General features: G+C 39.6%; 1 protein-coding gene across 2 annotated transcripts; it reads left to right on the forward strand.

Annotated features, from left to right (window-relative positions):
- The first annotated feature begins 537 nt into the window (after positions 1-537).
- LOC109109328 (nuclear pore complex protein Nup205-like) lies at positions 538-17,501 on the forward strand. 2 transcript variants are annotated; one of them, XM_042775509.1, is made up of 41 exons: positions 538-740; positions 1,536-1,678; positions 1,815-1,986; positions 2,097-2,241; positions 2,863-3,022; positions 3,111-3,339; positions 3,430-3,594; positions 3,836-4,011; positions 4,240-4,356; positions 4,578-4,715; positions 4,836-4,986; positions 5,096-5,304; positions 6,340-6,522; positions 6,693-6,743; positions 7,151-7,360; positions 7,459-7,696; positions 10,228-10,417; positions 10,559-10,679; positions 10,762-10,840; positions 10,916-11,080; positions 11,186-11,310; positions 11,413-11,527; positions 11,871-12,020; positions 12,101-12,175; positions 12,279-12,436; positions 12,526-12,606; positions 12,769-12,960; positions 13,076-13,280; positions 13,389-13,487; positions 13,895-14,040; positions 14,147-14,460; positions 14,538-14,676; positions 15,246-15,372; positions 15,464-15,537; positions 15,749-15,880; positions 16,047-16,152; positions 16,242-16,399; positions 16,504-16,633; positions 16,793-16,897; positions 16,978-17,036; positions 17,161-17,501. In XM_042775509.1, exons 1-41 carry the CDS (start codon positions 665-667, stop codon positions 17,311-17,313), a joined length of 5,961 nt encoding a protein of 1,986 aa, XP_042631443.1. In that variant the 5' UTR covers positions 538-664; the 3' UTR covers positions 17,314-17,501. The 2 variants fall into 2 exon arrangements, with proteins under 2 accessions (XP_042631443.1, XP_042631444.1); XM_042775510.1 differs by having other exon boundaries at positions 12,104-12,175.
- Positions 17,502-17,539: the final 38 nt, after the last annotated feature.

The following is a 17,539-nucleotide window of genomic DNA, read 5'->3' on the forward strand; positions in this document are numbered from 1 at the left end:
AAGAGAATATGCCATTGTTTTTTGTGGAAATTTTGGTTGTATGAAACCTTTCGGCAGTATGTATATGCCTGTCTCCAAATTTCCCAAAACTGGCTCTCTTTCCAGGGGGCGCTTGGCGGATCATATTAACATTATAATAGTTTATTTGTAATAAATTCCGGAATCAGCCTCCTCATACAAATACAAATATGACGCAGGACCCTCTGTAATATTATTTTATTAAACACCATATCCCTGTCAACAGGAGTGACTGTGATTTGTCTACTTTTAGAAGCGATGAAAAAAGTAACACGTACCACGTGGGGCCTCTGTTGAGGCGGCAGCTGGAGTCTGGACAATCATTTTCGCAGAAATAACAATACAGCGGCAATAAATAGTATTTAAATCTTGTAAAATAGAAAATATATTGTTTAGTCCAGTTGTTTCTGACCAACTTTTAACAACTGTCGGGCCACTAAACTCCCCTCTTATTTCAGTAATTGGTTTCATGCCGACTGCCATTCTACCCACTTCTATTTCTATTTAACGTTATATGCCCAAAGACGTTATTTATGCTTTAACAACAAATCCATGTTATCACAAAAAAAGTAGTATAAATTAAACAATAGAAAATAAACGCGAAAGTGAATTTAAAATAAACTGTTTACAAAAGAAATCGAAAGTTATGTTTTCACACCGGCAAATTTCGGGGCAGCCCTGTCACGCTTCAGACATGGCGACGCAGATGGCGGTAAATTCAGGTATTAACTTATATATTCTATATTATAAACATAGTTAACATTTTTTTTTTTACAGTGTAGAATACTGACCAATGCACTAGCCATTTAAACTAATGTAATTCAATGGAATAGTACAAAATACTTGTTAAGTTCTCCATGTTACCTTCATTAGTAAATAAGCATAAAGTGTGTAGCTATGCTATGTATACTACATTCATTATTATCTATTATTAATATTATTATAATTATAGGAAATGTCACGGTAAGACCATCATCTCTTTGTGACAAAACAAAGCAGTTTATTTGAAACATTAATTTCTCTTAAAACTAACTAATGAAGACGATCTTTATTTGAAACGTTAAGTAAGGTTAATAAATGGCCAACATAAAGTCTAATTTAAGTCTAAAAATATGACGAAGAATTAGGATTGAGGTTTTATTATAAAGTGACTTAAATATGAGTCTCTTTTTGCGGTATGGCATATGTGTTGTATTCTTTTTTCACTCTCAGTCATCAGTGGACTCCTTCATTGTAATTAATGGTGAATGTTGATATCCATGCTTCATGTCTTTTGATGTTAATGATCATGCAATATTAATCAGCCTTTACTTTTAAGTCAAATCAACTCCGCAAAGTTGCACTAAAGACATTTTTTGAACAATCGATTATTCTAAATTAACCAGCAATTACCAGTTCAGATAATACACTATGTTTTCTTTAAAACAACCCAACACAACATTTTCCCAATTGATAATGTGTATACAGAAAAACTGAATTTGTGAATTCTATGTGACATACTGTCAATCTGTTTGCAGGAGCCAGTCTGTGGGGCCCACTGAAGGAGCTCTGGGAAGCCGTGGAGGGGGCCATATGGAGACGACAGCCAGAGAGTGTTCATCTTTTAGATCTGCAGTTGAAGAAACACAAACCCTCCTTCCTCACCCTCTTCAAAAACCCAGTGGGTTTTACTTTCTATAGATTCAAAACGTTACATGTGGAAAATTGTAATTGTACTGTAATTAAATTTGTAAAATGGTTCAGAGCTTCAAAATGCATTCTTTGTTATTTTTTTTTTTTAATTTTTTTGCAAACAGATGAAGAGTGCAGAACAGAGAGAAAAGGTTCGGAAAGCCAGCACAGAAGGCATTGCTATTCAGGGCCAGCAGGGAGTACGACTACTTCCTGAGCAGCTTATCTCTGAAGCCTTCATCCTTAGTGATCTTTTTGACCTGGGAGAACTAGCTGCCCTTGAGCTGCTGTTGGCAGGTACACACACTGAACACACACATTCAGTCCTGCTGGAATGCACATTGCTCATATTGTATAATTGCAGTGAAATTGCTATGCAATAATGTGATCTTCATGTCTATTTTTAGGAGAGCACCAGCAGCCTCATTTCCCCGGCCTGACTCGAGGCCTGGTAGCTGTGCTCCTTTACTGGGATGGTAAACGCTGTGTGGCCAACTCCCTTCGCTCGCTCATCCAGTCCAGACACGGGAAGACTTTCACACTTGACTTGAGGTTTGTTGCTTTTCCTTCATGCAACAAGTTTTGGCTTATTCTCCCATGCTTCTCCAATACTTCCTTTTCAGGAAACATTTTATCCAAGAGGTTGACAGGTTATTGATTGCACACTTCAACAACTTTCAGGATATTGGCTATTTTGCTGACCACATGAAATCGAAATCCTCTGGTGTCCCATTTAGCCACTTGTTTGCGACCACCTTTTTCAAGACATGTAAAAGGTTAAATGTCGTAGAATAACATGTGAAAATATATTGAGCTTGTCTGCTTTCAGGTATTTAACCAAAAGCCATTTTAAAAAACCCATTGACTTCAGCATGGTGGAACTTGTTTCTGGGTTTTAGAACTCAATCCTGCACTGTTTACACATGTGAACTTAAAAAAGCACAAGTCCTGTGATACAGTATGTCCTTTATTAGCATGCTCTTTCAATAGATTTTAAGTCATGTTAAACCAATTCAAATACTGAATGCCAGTTCTGTCAGGTAGCTTGTATCACTGCAATTGTTCATTAGAAAAAAGCATCAAAAAACAACTTCATTCATTTGTGTTTTTTATCTTAGGTTTGTTGATTTTTAATGTAATTCATTGGTATTGTCATGTTTTCTTCTCATGTAGTCCTGAATTGGTAAATCTCACCACACGGTTCACAGATGAGCTCATGGCTCAGGGTTTGACCAAACAGATCCTGAACTTGATCTCAGATATCAGTGTGACTCGAGAGTTTGAGAGGCTTCAGAAAGAGAGGGGCCTTGGCAATGAGAAACACAGAAAAGAGGTAAAGCATCCTATGCAAATTGATGATAATTACATATGCACATTAAGTAAATGGCCAATTTTTACTAACTATTATTCAAATGGTGCAGGTAACTGACCTCATCAAAGAGTGCCGACAGTCACTGGCAGAGTGTTTGTTTGCATGGACATGCCAGTCACCTCTAAGCAAAGAGGACACCCTGACCCTCATCGGTCACTTGGAGATGGTGACAGCCGAAGCTGATGGCTCATTGGATAGCGTTAACCTTGCTTTAGTCATGTCGTTGCTTTATTGCCTGGATGTTAGTTTTCTGGAGCAAGGAACAGAGGATAGAGAAGGTATTCATGCTTTGTTGCAACCATCGTTGGTAGCTATAAATGCTTTATTATTATCCATACTCATATAAGTATACATTTTTTGTTCATTAGACTTGCTCCAGGCCTTGCCTCTACTGACGGAGAAGCAGTATGTGGCAGCAGTGCACAGTCGGCTGGTGGAGGGTCAGGCCTGGAAGCTTCCAGGACTGCAGGCAGTGGTTCAGCTGGCCTGGGCTCTGTCTCTGAGGGCCCTGTCACAACTTCCACAGGGTGCAGGTATCAACACTCCTTTCATAGCTCAGGCTATTAATTTCAAAATAAATTTTACTTTAGCTCCCATGATCCTCTCCTGATACCTCCTAGGTAATGTGCATGATCTTTATATATTGTATGTACAATAGTTTGTTATAATAGATGCAAATAGAAGCTAAAATCCAAAAATGCATGAAAACATTTAAAAATGTGTAAAATATTAGAGGTTAATGTACTCTCCCACTTTTGTTAATTTTCTTTTCAGCTCTAGTGGAGTTTACTGAGGCAGATGAGACTCTGGCGGACCAGGCACTGTTGGGAGGTGTCTTCCTCTTTCTGACAGAGGGCATCTTAGGAAGTGATGGCTTCAGCCAAGAAGAATTCTACACCCGCCGACTGCATTCCCTCATTACTGATTTCCTGGCTCTCATGCCAATGAAGGTGCGATGAGAAATGCTTTTTTCAGGATTCTTTGATTTATAGAAAGTTCAAAAGAACAGCATTTATTTGTAATATAAATCTTTTGTAACGTTATAAATGATTTTACTCTCACTTTTGATTGATTCAATACATGCTTTCTGAGTGAAAGTAATAATTTCTATTAAAAAAATTATACTAATGCTAGTGAGTGCGTATGAAGATAAGTTAAGTGAAGAGTGTTATTTGCAGGTGAAGCAGTTGCGTAACCGTGCGGATGAAGATGCTCGACTGATCCACATGGCTCTGCAGATGGGCAGCGAACCACCATCATCTCTACGCAAAGACCTGGACCACCTCATGATACTTGTAAGCTTCCGTTTACATTTATTACATACTACATACATAATGTGTTCTTCATCATTGCAGATCTATTTAAAGCCAGGAAATGCTTGCATCTTCACATATTGCTCCTAAAATTTCAATCATTTTATTTTAATACATAATAGCATCATGTCACTCAACATTACTTTTGAACTATTGTAATTAATGCTGAAGAATGGTGTTTTTTGTTTTGTTTTTGTTTTCAGATTGGAGAGTTTTACAGTAAAGATCCATTTGAACTTGAGCTGGGCCTGGAGTTCTGGTGTCCATCAGAGTCTCTTCAGCACACTTCACTCACCGGATCTTTTCTTGGAGTACCACTCCAAAGACCCCCTCACAAACAGGTGTGAGAAGAAACCGCATTCTGATACTAAATCTTACTAAAATGTATCTTTATAGAAAAAAAACCTACTGGTTTGAATAAAGTGTCAAATATCAGTATATATTTGTGTATGTTATCTTAGGTGGTTCTCTCCAAGTTTGTGCGTCAGATGGGTGATCTGCTCCCTGCTACTCTCTACATTCCTTACTTGTGCATGCTGAAAGGACTTGCTAATGGTCCTCAGTGTTCCCATTATTGCTTTAGTCTGCTTAAAACCAATGGAGCTCCCCACGGTAACTGCATCCTCAGATCTTATAAGAGAATGGTGTGATATGAGAGCTGTGGTAAAGCATTGTAAGTCACGTGCACTTCCATATAAATTTGTTTAAATGGCTGTTTCAGGAGAGAACCGGCAGGCTGGAATGTCAGGCAGTGTTGTGTCATGGGAGCACTTTTTCCATTCTCTCATGCTCTACCATGAGAACCTGCGACGAGATGTGCCCAGTGCCGACAGCATGCAGTACCGCCACCCACCCATCAGAGACATCACTCAGAGAGAGCTGGAAGGCCTCACTGCATTCCTCCAGCTGCTTACCACTATCATCACCTGGGTATAGCACACATACATCACAATATAATGACTGATTAATTTATCAATTTCTAAATTGAAATGTTGAGTTAAAAATAAGTTTTCATTTCAGCAAGTTTATATACATCTCATTAAACTGTATTGTACATCAACATTACATTAGCTATCAGTCACCATGCTTTCTAGATATTGACCAGTTAAAAAAAAAAGACACACACACACACATATATTAGGCTTGCCCTGATAGACGGTGCTGACGGTGATACCTTTTTTTAAGCCGCAACACTGGTTACGTCATTTGCCCACCACGGCACCGACCCCCATCGTGGTTTGATTTTTTTATAGTAATAAAAATAATTTAGTTCAGTAAAAGAACAGACACTACAATTAAAAACTGAACAAATTTAAAAGTTGTTTAAAGCGTTTTTAAGATATTTTTTAAAGAAGGAAAATGAGGAAAAAGAGGGAAAATTCAAACAAACTAAAACGAACAATTGCTTTATGCCAAATTGCTGCTATTTGAAAGTGAAAGTAAAATGCGCACGCCGCTTTTACTGAAGATTTTAAACTTTAAATTTATTTGGGAGGACAAAGAGGGGAACGCCCCTGCTCCCGCGGTAATACCGATATTATCGGTGTTGTCACACATCAATTAACCGGTGGGAAAATTTCCCCACTGTCACAACCCTAACACACACACACACACATATACATATATATATATATATATATATATATATATATATATATATATATATATATATATATATATATATATATATATATTTTTTTTTTTGTTGCCAGTTTTGACAATCTTTGTAGATGACTGAACATTTTGACAATTTTTCATCTGAAACTTAGTTTGAGAATTACATATTTTGAATGAATATTAAACAGTTGGCCCATTTCACTTTCATTTCAAAGCAAAAAAAATTAAAAAATAGGAATCAGAATCACATTAGGAAACCAGTGCTGATGATCAGCCCTCATTACATCATCAAGCAGATGAAATTGCTCTTGGGATATCAGTGTTCAAACATGTCCTTATATTTTTCAGAGTGAGAATGCGCGTCTGGCTCTTTGTGAACACCCTCAGTGGACGCCTGTGGTTGTGATGCTGGGATTATTGCAGTGCAGCGTTCAGCCTGTGCTGAAAGCTCAAATCTTGCATGCTCTTGCTGCCTTTGGCAAATCTCCCGAGATCGCAGCCTCCCTCTGGCAGTCACTGGAGTACACACAGGTTGACTAAAACTTTGTCCTTTAATGTAAAATTGACCTAAAATAGAAGAATAAATGTTAACATTTAATTATCTGTACTAAATTCAATAGAAACAGTGCATTTTAGTGTGTTTTCAATTGAGTTGACTTGAATATTATGATATTGATCATTGTTGTATTTTTCCCTCTCAGATCCTGCAGACAGTGAAAGCCCCTGGACAGAGACAGGCTGCTGGGATTGAGGTTAACAGTGTTTCTTATTGCATATACTGGTGTTAGGGCTGCATGATTTACACGTTTGGAAAGATGGTTGAAACATTCCCAGATGTATGTTATGAGTGACCCAAACTCAAGAGAGGATGAAGAGATGAGTTTGTGAACATTTACTGTTAAACCGAGCCACTTTGAGACATTGAAACAAATGGATGCTGCTCCAGCATTAAAGATTACAGTGCCAAACTTCAAAATACTATACAAGCAACACATATATCTATTTAATTAAATGACAGTTTTTGTGATTTGATAATTGCATTAAGCCATGTTCCAATTTTGATTTTATTTGATGAATTATACAGCCCTACAGTGTGTGTGTATATACATTTATATATATGTGCTTTTACTGTGGAACTAATTTAATTTTCTTTTAATAGGTGGAGCTGAACGAGATTGAATCGAGCTGTGAGGAGTATCCTCTCACAAGGGCTTTTTGTCATCTGATCAGTACTCTGGTGGAGAGCGCACTTCCAGTGAATCTTGGAGCAGGACTGCGTGCACCAGGCTTTCAGCCTTATCTTGACTTCCTGCGTGACTCTGTGTTTCTGGCCTTCCCCACCCGTGCCTACCGTCGACCAGCAGAAAAGGTTTGCTGCAGCCTGCTAGACAAACATGTCTCTCATCTCAGTCTCACCTCCATTTATGGTTGTGTATCTTTGTTGACTTTTTATTTCACTCTCTGTAGTGGGAGGTAGCTGAGGCAGTGCTAGAGGTGTTTCACAAACTTCTGAGGGAATATGAGCCGCAGCCAGCGGACTTCTTGCAAGAAATGGTGGAACTTCAGGGAGAGCAAGTGCCGGCAAATAAGCCCCCGGGCCACATCCTGATGTTTCACCTGCTGAACGACTCGCCCACCCTCTCTCTCTGCCTCAGCCTGCTGGAGGAGGGCGCTCGCCATCTAGACGCCTACGCCCCCTTTCCTGGTCAGTGTGAGAGGCCTGATCTGTATTTTTTTATATCCTGTTATTTTTGTTAGTAAGACCATTAAAATTCATTGAATCAGTATATAATGCTTAACCAGGGTGTCCGCGGGGTCTTAAAAAGTATTAAAAGTTGATATATCAATTTAGAGAAAATTAAGGCCTTTAAAAAGTATTAAAAAGTCTTAAATGCCATTTACCAAAGTATTAAATTTTGTATCATCTTTTCATTATGTATATTTGTCGGATAGTGGGGTTCTGTGTAGTTTATTTATGGAATCCTGCAAGATTTGACGCCGTCTGTTATGTCGCTCACTGACTGAATGCGCTGCTGTGTGATAGCGCGGGACTTGTTGATCCCGCTCTCGCTGAATTTCTGACCATAACCGCATGCTCCCATCTGCTCCCACGATTTTTGAATCCGCTCCCGCAAACATTCTAATATTGTATTTAATTTTCGCGCATCAGGGCGCCGCTATCAGTCTGTGCGGTAATTAAATCCCTTTAGAAATAAGCGCTGGCAGTTCACTTTCGATTTTGCGATCGCTCGTGCACTTTGTAAAGGGAGCACATCTATATTTGTCAATGAGCTCGCTATCTGTTCAGGAGCAGAATCCTCCAACATCTCGTCAGTCATCTCTCCTTACTTTTGGCCCGTGATCAGTCAATCTGACTTCTGCAGCTCGTGTTGGATGCAGGGTTGTTGTTGTTGTTTTATTTTCCACGAAATTTGCCTGCTTTCAAACTGTTGCATTGGGTTGATTTTTTTTTTCCCAGTGGGTTAAAAGTTTGAAATATTGCATAAACTACATTTGGTTGTAATGCTTGCACTGAAACATTTTGCATTCTACTTGTAATTAAACTGGGCTAAATGTTTTGGGCCACACTAGTAGAAAGCATTTGAGCTGTGTTTATGATGAATGTGCATAACAGTGACTGTAAAATATGTTTTTTAGGGACGGAAATGACTTTTATATTTGGGACATGGTAATTGCGCAACTTTGGGCTGGTTTTTTTTTTTTAAATTACTGGCATGGGCTTGGGATGCACAATTAAAAGGATGTAATAGTTGTAATCATTATTTTACCATGATCATTCACACTTGATCAGGTGCAGTACTGACACTCTGTTAAAATCAAGCACTCCGTAATCACAGGTAAACTGTCTGATCAGTCAGATCTTTGTCATGAAAAGAGTTCCACAAAACAGCTATGGTTTGCAGAGAGTAATAAGAGCTGATGTTACAAATACATCTTTTGAATATACTGTGTGAACTCATTGTCCCGTCAGCTCGGAGAGCTTTATTTCCCCTCCTCAATAAGTTTTGTCAGTTGTTTTGTTTATTGGTCTTATTCTTGTTTCTTGGGTTGCATTGATTAGTCACTCAGTTAATTATCTTGTGCTTCGTTCCCACCCTTCTGAATTATGTTGTATTAATAAGGAGTTATTACAAAGTAGGTCTGTTTAGTTGTGCTATCTTACAATCAATATATGGTAAATGTAAGTTTAAATGTCGCCGATGTAACCGGTTAAAAGTTGGAGTAGCGATGAGGTCTTAAAATGTATGGGAAGAGTCTTAAAAAGGGTCTTAAAAGGTATTAAATTTAACTCCATGATTCCTGTATATAGCCTGTTTGTATGTGAGTTGTTTTGAAATAGGTATTGTGGTGTATTAAATTTAGCTAATTGTTTTATGTTGTTTTGAGTAATAGGATGACGGCAAAACACTCAAAAAAAATATCACAACATTATTATGTATAGTATGAAAAATGGATGTTCATTTTAAAATTAAATATAGGGTATATTTTAAGATTTAATATGATGTATTTTATGATGTATATCCAATATTGAACATTACCATATAACCATTATGAAACTGCTGTGTGTCACTATTTAATATATGAAAACAAACTACCATTCACAAAAGTGACAGTAAAGACATTTATAATGTTACAAAAAAATTAAGTTTTAAATAAATGCTGTTCTTTTGAACTTTATATTCATCAAAGATGCCTTAAAAATTATTTTGCTGTTTTGCTGAATTAATTAGCTGTTTTTAATATTTTAATAATAAGAAATGTTTCTTGAGCAGGAAATCAGCATATATAATTCTGATTTTTGAAGGATCATGTGACACCAAATACTTGAGTGATGGTTGTTGTAAAATACATTTTAAAATATATTAAAAATGGAAATTTAAAATTGTAAAACTATTTCACAATATTAGTGTTTTACGTTATATTTAAGAAATACTTGCAGGCTTGGTAAGCAGAAAAAACTTCTTTCTAAAATATTAAATTAGTGGTCGAGTATGAATGTATAGTTGTATGACATTTCTGTTTGGGTTTACATTAATGGGTCTATTTGGTTTTAAAGTTAATGTAATTAATGAAAGCTGTTAAAATACTATCGATTTCTATATTTGGGCATTGCTGCTCAATGAATATTTTTGCAATTTTGACACTAAATGCTGAATGATACATAGACCAGTGTGTGTATTTGTTTATTACATTATTCTGGTGCTGCTGTTGTAGGAAAGAAGCAGTTGGAGTCAGCAGTGCTGCACTGTCTGTGTTTGTTGGATCTGGCTCTACAGAAGGAGGTGATGTTTATGGATCTGCTGAGAGAAAGTCAGACATCACTACTTGTCTCTCCAGTGGAACAGCTCCTGCAGGGTGTCAGTGCTCAGAGCAAACGTGCTGATCACATCACCAACATTGCCAGGTCTGCTTTCTTCATTTATACATATATCTGCCATATATTGTTCCCATCAAAATCATTTCCCCCCAGATCATGTCAGAAATGCTTTAGGGTTTGTCTGATTCAGCAATACATGGGCTGATTTGACTTTTTTGGCCTTCACAGGTATTTGTACCACAGCAGTTCGAACCCTGATGCTGCTTTCCAGAGTGCCAAGATTTTGCGCCGTATCGCACGCTACCCAAACATCCAGGCCAGACTGGTTGGAGACTTCACACATGATCAGGTAAGAGACCTCACTTTGTCTTTAGGTGGTAAAATGGATTAGAGTTGCTTTAAGTATGACAGAATTGTTTTGTAATGAGTAGGCTGTGAGTGAGAAGTTGATGGCTGGTTTTGTGGAGTGTCTGGACAGTGAGGAAGCTCAGGAGGGAGTGGCCACAGACGGTGAGTCCTTAACCTGAAAATGACTGTATATCATCGATGAATGGTTTAAAGCAGCATTTTTTTTTCTTTGTTCAGACACAGACCCTGAGAAACGGGTGGCCAGGATTCGTCATGAAACCAAGATCCACATCCTGAACCTTCTGATCACCCCTCTGGAGCTAAAGGGCCCCAATCTGGGCCTGTATCTGCTGGGCTATGAAGTGAAGAAGCCGGTTTCCTCCACTAACCTGCAGGACCCAGGTAAGATCTCAACATGACTCAAACTCAAATGCAGGACTTTTATGTGTACCATGCTATGCCTCAAAATGTTTGGTCTTGTGACAATGTCATGTTTCCATCAATAAGGTGTTCTTGGCTGTCCACGGACCTGCCTGCATGCGATCCTTAGTCTGCTCCAGAGGGGTAGTGAGTGGCGCTCTGGACCTGTGCTTACCAAACAAGCCCCTCAACTAGCTGAACTCTGCTACCAAGTACACACAGTTTAACTAATTTACATTTAGACATTGTGATGCCCTTTATGTCATGTTAAAGTATGTAATTTGTATCTGTGTGTGTTTGTGTGTTCGTACCAGGTGATCTATCAGCTGTGTGCGTGTCCTGACACTTCTGGGCCCACCATGCGATACCTCAGGACCAGCCAGGACTTCCTGTTCTCTCATCTGCAGCACCTGCCTTTCATTCTACTGGGTATGCTTCCTGTCTCCTGTTTTTTTTTTTTACTGCATTTTTGACATGATAAATTCAGCCTTGGTGAACATAAGACACTTCGTCAAAAACAAAACCTTTGAACGTGTAATATCCATTTCAAACATGTTTTTTATTATTAGCAATTTGATATTGCTGGCTGTAAAACAGCCCCTGAGAGTGTGGATTTAGTATGCCATCCAGACTCCTTTTACATATTTTTATCTTTTATCTGATTTGCAATGCACTAATCCTAATTTCACATACTATATAGAAAGGATAGCATGCAAATTGTGTTTCAGGAACTGTTGATCCCTCTGATTGATTCCGTCTTTATGTCCCGCAGAGAATGAGATCGCTGCTCTGTCTCAGATGTCCTGGCTGATGAAGACTACAGCCATTGAGCTCAGAGTGACCTCACTGAACCGCCAGCGCTCACACACACACAGACTGCTCAAACTCCTCCTCGATGATCAGCCACACACACTATATGCAGGTAATACACACACCCAGTTTTACTCATGGTGACCAGCCAGAAACATTTAAGTAAACGCAATCATTGTATCTGTCTTGTAGCAGATGGAGAGACAGGCATGGAAGAGGAGAGTAGATCAGTCAGTGGTTTCCTGCATTTTGGCACTGTCTCCAAAGGTAAGAGAAAGTGTGGTTACATTGCAGTCTGTTCTGACCCTTAAGAAAGGAATGAGCCATCTGATTTTGAGTACAATTATTTAATCATCCATTGCTCTTTTAGTACGCAGGAGGCTGCTGAGCATTTTGGATGCCATAGACTTCAGTCAGGAGGCCCCGGAGCTTCTACAGCTGGACTTCTTTGAGCGTGCTCAGATTGAGCAGGTCATCACCAACTGTGAACACGTCAATGAGCAGGGACACACGGTCTGCAACGTCAAGGTATGTGAATGGCTCACTGATCTCCTACATGCATTAGACCTAATACTGTCATTTACTATATTTAAATAATATTTTCATCATGTTTTCAGTTGCTTCATCGAGTTTTAGTTGCAGAGATCAATGCACTACAGGGCATGGCGGCCATTGGGCAAAGACCACTGCTGATGGAGGTGAGTGCATCTCTGATATTTGCAGGCAAGCATTACAAACTACAAATATCCCGGAATGTATAATAATGCTTAATTATTTGAGTGTGTGTATGTATGTATGTATGTATGTATGTATGTATGTATGCGCTTCCTGGTGTTTTTCATTGTCTCTGTTGGTATCAGGAGGTGAACTCAATCATGCAGCAGGTGGTGGAGAGGAACCGTGTGCGGTGTAGTCTTAGTGCCAAGCGTCACGCTCTGCAGAGCTGGAGGAGTCTGGTGGAGACTATCCTCACGGCTTGTCCTTCAGAGCTCATCCCAGCTGACCAGCGCCAGCTGATCATCAGAGACCTGCTGCTGGATCTGCACGACAAGGTAGGAAAACTAATGGGGAGGAAGTGTGTGTTTTTTTGCATTTAGCAGGCACTTTTATACAAACCAACTTACAAATGAGGAACAGCAGTTTGACCTGCTTCTCTCTTTCCTGTAGGTGTTATCAGAGGATGCTGCTGGTGAATTGATGCCAATTGTAGCTGGGGCGGTCTTCACATTAATAGCACACCTCAGCCAATCAGTGCTGTCTGAGCAGCAGGGGGCGGGGCCAGAGGGTGGATCTGGATCAGGATTTGCTTCAATCGCTAACTCCGCCCTCCACCTCATCCTGAGGAAGCTACTGGATTTTATCTTGTGCACAGGTTAGAAGGGTTGTATTTTCAGGGTTGACTAATCAGCTAACCTGAGTAAATTAATTCCACCATGTTAGAGGTTAAACCTGTTTTACTCTCTGGTATTTGTTTACATAGGTGGAGGCTTCCAGCGTCTCCGGGCTCACCTTTATGGCGCTCTGCTCTACTACCTGCAAATTGCCCAGAAACCTGAGGAGCCAGAGACACTGCAGACAGGTATAGAAACCCAGATATGATAAAGCGAGGGCAAAATGGTATTTTATTCACATACACAAACTTTCCTAGACATACTTTCCATACTTTCCTAGAAGTTTTCATGTTGCAATCTAATAAAGATTTTGGGAGCATTGCATATATATTTCAAGGCCATATCCTAAAATTTTAATTATTTTTTAAGAAATTGAGTATACCAAGTTTTTTTTTTTTTTTTTTTTGGCTTTGCAACAACATCAAAATCCTGTGATTTTGGAGTCTAATGTAATTCTTTTAAGGAGTGATCGTTCACAACATCTGACTATGAAAAGCATGTAGCCTTTAAACACTGTTCATAATGATATTATGTAACATATATATATATATATATATAAATAATATATGCAAATATTATTATACTGAATTTACAGGTACCTCCATGTGGGAGCGTTTGACTGCCCCTGAAGATTGTTTCTCCAAGCTGCAGAGAGAAAACCTGGCCATCATCGAGAGCTACGGCACTGCGCTCATGGAGGTGGTGTGCAGAGATGCTTGTGACGGCCATGAGATTGGCCGGGTAAGAGCAAACAATTCAACATCATCTTACTGAGAAATGAGATATTATAACAATAAGACCTCCAAATGGCTAGCGAGTTAAGTCGAGGACATCATCTCTTTTCCAGATGCTGGCTCTGGCCGTGTTGGACCGGGTGCTGTCTATAGACAGACAGTGCCAGTGGCTGGTGTACCTCTGTAACAGCGGGTACCTGCGTGTGCTGGTTGAGAGCTTGAGACAGGACGATGTGGCCCTGCAAACTCTGCTCACACCTCAGCCTCCTCTGCTCAAACCTCTATACATCTATGAGTCCAAAATGGCGCTTCTGACCCGTGTGGCTAAGACAGCACAGGGTGCGATGGAGCTCCTGCGCTGTGGGCTGGTCGGTCAGCTGGTGGAGTGTCAGGTGTTTCACATGCTCCCTCAGAATGATGCGCTCAGGTCTGTACTCTACAAGTTACAGATGAACAAATGTTTTTCACTGTCATGTCATCTTCCTCTCTGTATCTCTCTTCCAGAGGGTTTGGGCAGAGAGATCCATCAGGGTTTATTCCTAGTCCTCTGGAGCGATACAGACAGATCCTGCTGCCTACCCTCAGACTGATGCAGGTCATCTTGACCTCCACCACCACGCATCACCAGCAGGGGGCGGCACAGGTACTTAAACAGCCATTAAGTGCTTCCTCTGAAACAGGCTGAAGCCAAATTCACAAATTTCTGCTATATACTAAGTGGGTTATAAGGAATGTACATACTTGTATGTAGCACTGTACTACATCTAACTGCATACTTAAGTATATCAGTGTTGGGACATAGGTAAAATAAGTTTATTAACAATTTTTTAGAAGTTTTGGGTTTGGCAAGGTTTTTTAATGTTTTTCAAAGAAGTCTCTTGTGCTCATCAAAGCTGCAATTATTTGATCAAAAATGCATTCATATTGTGAAGTAATACAATTGAAAATAATTGTTTTCTATCTGAATATATTTTAACATGTTATTTATTTCTGTGATGGCAAAAAAAAAAAATCTTTTTAAAATCTATAAAAAAGTAAAATATTTAATGAACATTAAGTATTAATAAAAAATAAAAAAAATCAACTAAAAAAAAACTTCCATGTTCTGAAATAATCTCATTATTATATTATAATAAATCAAATCTATATATTTATTTTAGACAATAGACAAATTTACAGTTGATGTGAAGTAATCTGTGTGTTGATTTGTAGGTGCTGCAGTGGCTCATCGTTCACTCTGATGTCATTCAGTCCATCCTGCATGGTCAGGATATGAGTATGGGCGCTTTACAGGAGCTCTCTCTCCTCACTGCCATCATCAGCAAGACCGCACTGCCAGGTACAGAAACACCACAGCTGCCTCTACAGATGCTCTATACACTGATGGACGACTAATGATGTCCATCTCTATTTTTTTTTTTATGTTTCAGGAGCCCTTGAGATGGGACAGGAAATCAACAGTGCCGCCCTGATGGAATTACAGGGACACATTGGCAGATTCCAGGTAAAATATAGAAAAAAGCTAATTTTTAAAAAGAAGAAAAGAATAGTTAAGTGACTATAAATGGTAAAACGTAAGACAACAGACTAATCAGAGTTCATTATGATGACATCAGTACTGTCAATTGCATTTTAAAAGCTGAAAATTCTGTAAATGTGATTTATTGTGTTAAGTGTACAAAATGAGTGATCTTTCTTCTTTCTCCCTCCTTCAGCGTCAGTCGTTGTCTCTGCTGGTACGGCTGATGGGAACCGATCGCGTTCGCTACCTGAAGCAGATTGAGGAGACCGTCTCACCAGGCGACCTCGCAGAAAAGAGAGAGGAAATGGAGGTTTCCATGCAACAGGTGTTACAATCTTAAGTTTGACTGCCCAAAATCTGGAGACATGCAATGAATTTTGGCAACTACTGTCAACTCCACTAGACTGCAAATCAGGGCACAAATCTGAGCAGAAGTTGAGTAGTGTATTCCAGCCTTGTTTCACTGATATATGTATCTTGTGATTTCTCAGATTTGTGCCAATATTATGGAGTACTGCCAGACGCTACTGCTGCAGAGCTCAGCCGAAGCCCAGTTCTCTCTCTGTCTGTTCAGCCCATCAGCAAGTGAACCAGCAGGTCAGTCTTTGTGGTTATCTAACGCCTGTTTGTGTTGAGAAAACACTGTCTGGTTTCTGAGACCTAACTGTGTGATCATGCTGTAACAGATGTGGCCGTTCCCTCTGCCCGGGTGCCCAGTCTGGGATTGGTTCTGCTCCTGCTGAAGAACAGCGCCACTGACTTCTTCCGATATCATGACAGCCACAGACAGAGCCTGAACAAGCTGGAGCGAGTGGAGCAGCTTCCCCCTGAGGAACTGAAGGAGGTATATCTGCAAAGACAGACCCTGCTGTAGTAGAGCCTAAAATTTGCTTGTTTGATTCAAATGTTCATATTTAGGATGTTTAATATGTCTGTTTGTGTGCAAAGCTGTGCCAGGGTCTGGTGTCTGGTTCTGGTGGAGTGGAAAAGATCTCATCAGTGCAGAGAAACGTGCTTGCCAAGCGCCGACTCGTCCAGCTGGTCAACAATCGAGCCAAACTCCTTGCCCTCTGCTCCTGTATCCTAACACAACAAAGACTGCCTGAGAAATCGAGAGATGATTCAGTTTGCTTTTCAAAATTAGTTTTGACTGTTTATTGTTTCATTTTTTGACAACTGCAGTCTGACACTTAGGATGTTGGAAACAGATGCATGTTTTTTCTTGACATCTATCTAGATATCATTGAGACATGCCTGTTTGTGATTTGGCGCCATCTAGAGTTCTACTTGCTATACTGCACTCCCACTGACCCCAAAGACTCACTTCTGCCAAGTTACAGAGGTCAGCTGTCTTTCCGAAGCTCAATCAGTTTTGGGTTGTTTTTAACTGCATGAGAGACTCATTTATTGCTTTCTGTGTAGATCGTAGTGGCAGCAGAGGTTTAAGTGTGTCAAGAGTGAGCCAGCAGGATCTTGAACAGGTACATTTTATTTGCTTTTCTTTTTGCTTTGCTTTGCTTCATGTTCATGCTTCATGCATATAAATACAGCCTTGGTCACTAAGAGACTTCTTTCAGAAACTGTGACGCTTCTCTGTGTGTGTAGTTGCAGAGTGACGTGGCGAGCAGCTTCAGTGAGCCGTTACAGAGGAAGCTGCTGGAGGTGGAGGGTCTGTATAGCAAAACCCGCTCGCGTCACACCTTCATCCAGGCCCTGACACGCAGGATCCGAGGCCTAGTGCATCACGCCAAAGGCTGAACACGCACATACATGTACATTCCCTAAAATAGTGTAAAACATTACTCTTTTGTATTAGGAAGCTAATAATTGTTTTTTGCAGTTTTGATTACTATCAATGAACACATTAAATTTTCTTGCTCTGAAGATCTCTGTATTGGATATCTGCTTTTTCTAATGTGGTTAATAAATGGTTTTCTAAACAGACAGTCCAGTTGTTCCAGTGATTTTTATTTTTATGAATCAG

The sequence above is a fragment of the Cyprinus carpio genome, chromosome A18 (assembly GCF_018340385.1).
Source record: "Cyprinus carpio isolate SPL01 chromosome A18, ASM1834038v1, whole genome shotgun sequence".
Taxonomy (NCBI): Eukaryota; Metazoa; Chordata; class Actinopteri; order Cypriniformes; family Cyprinidae; genus Cyprinus; species Cyprinus carpio.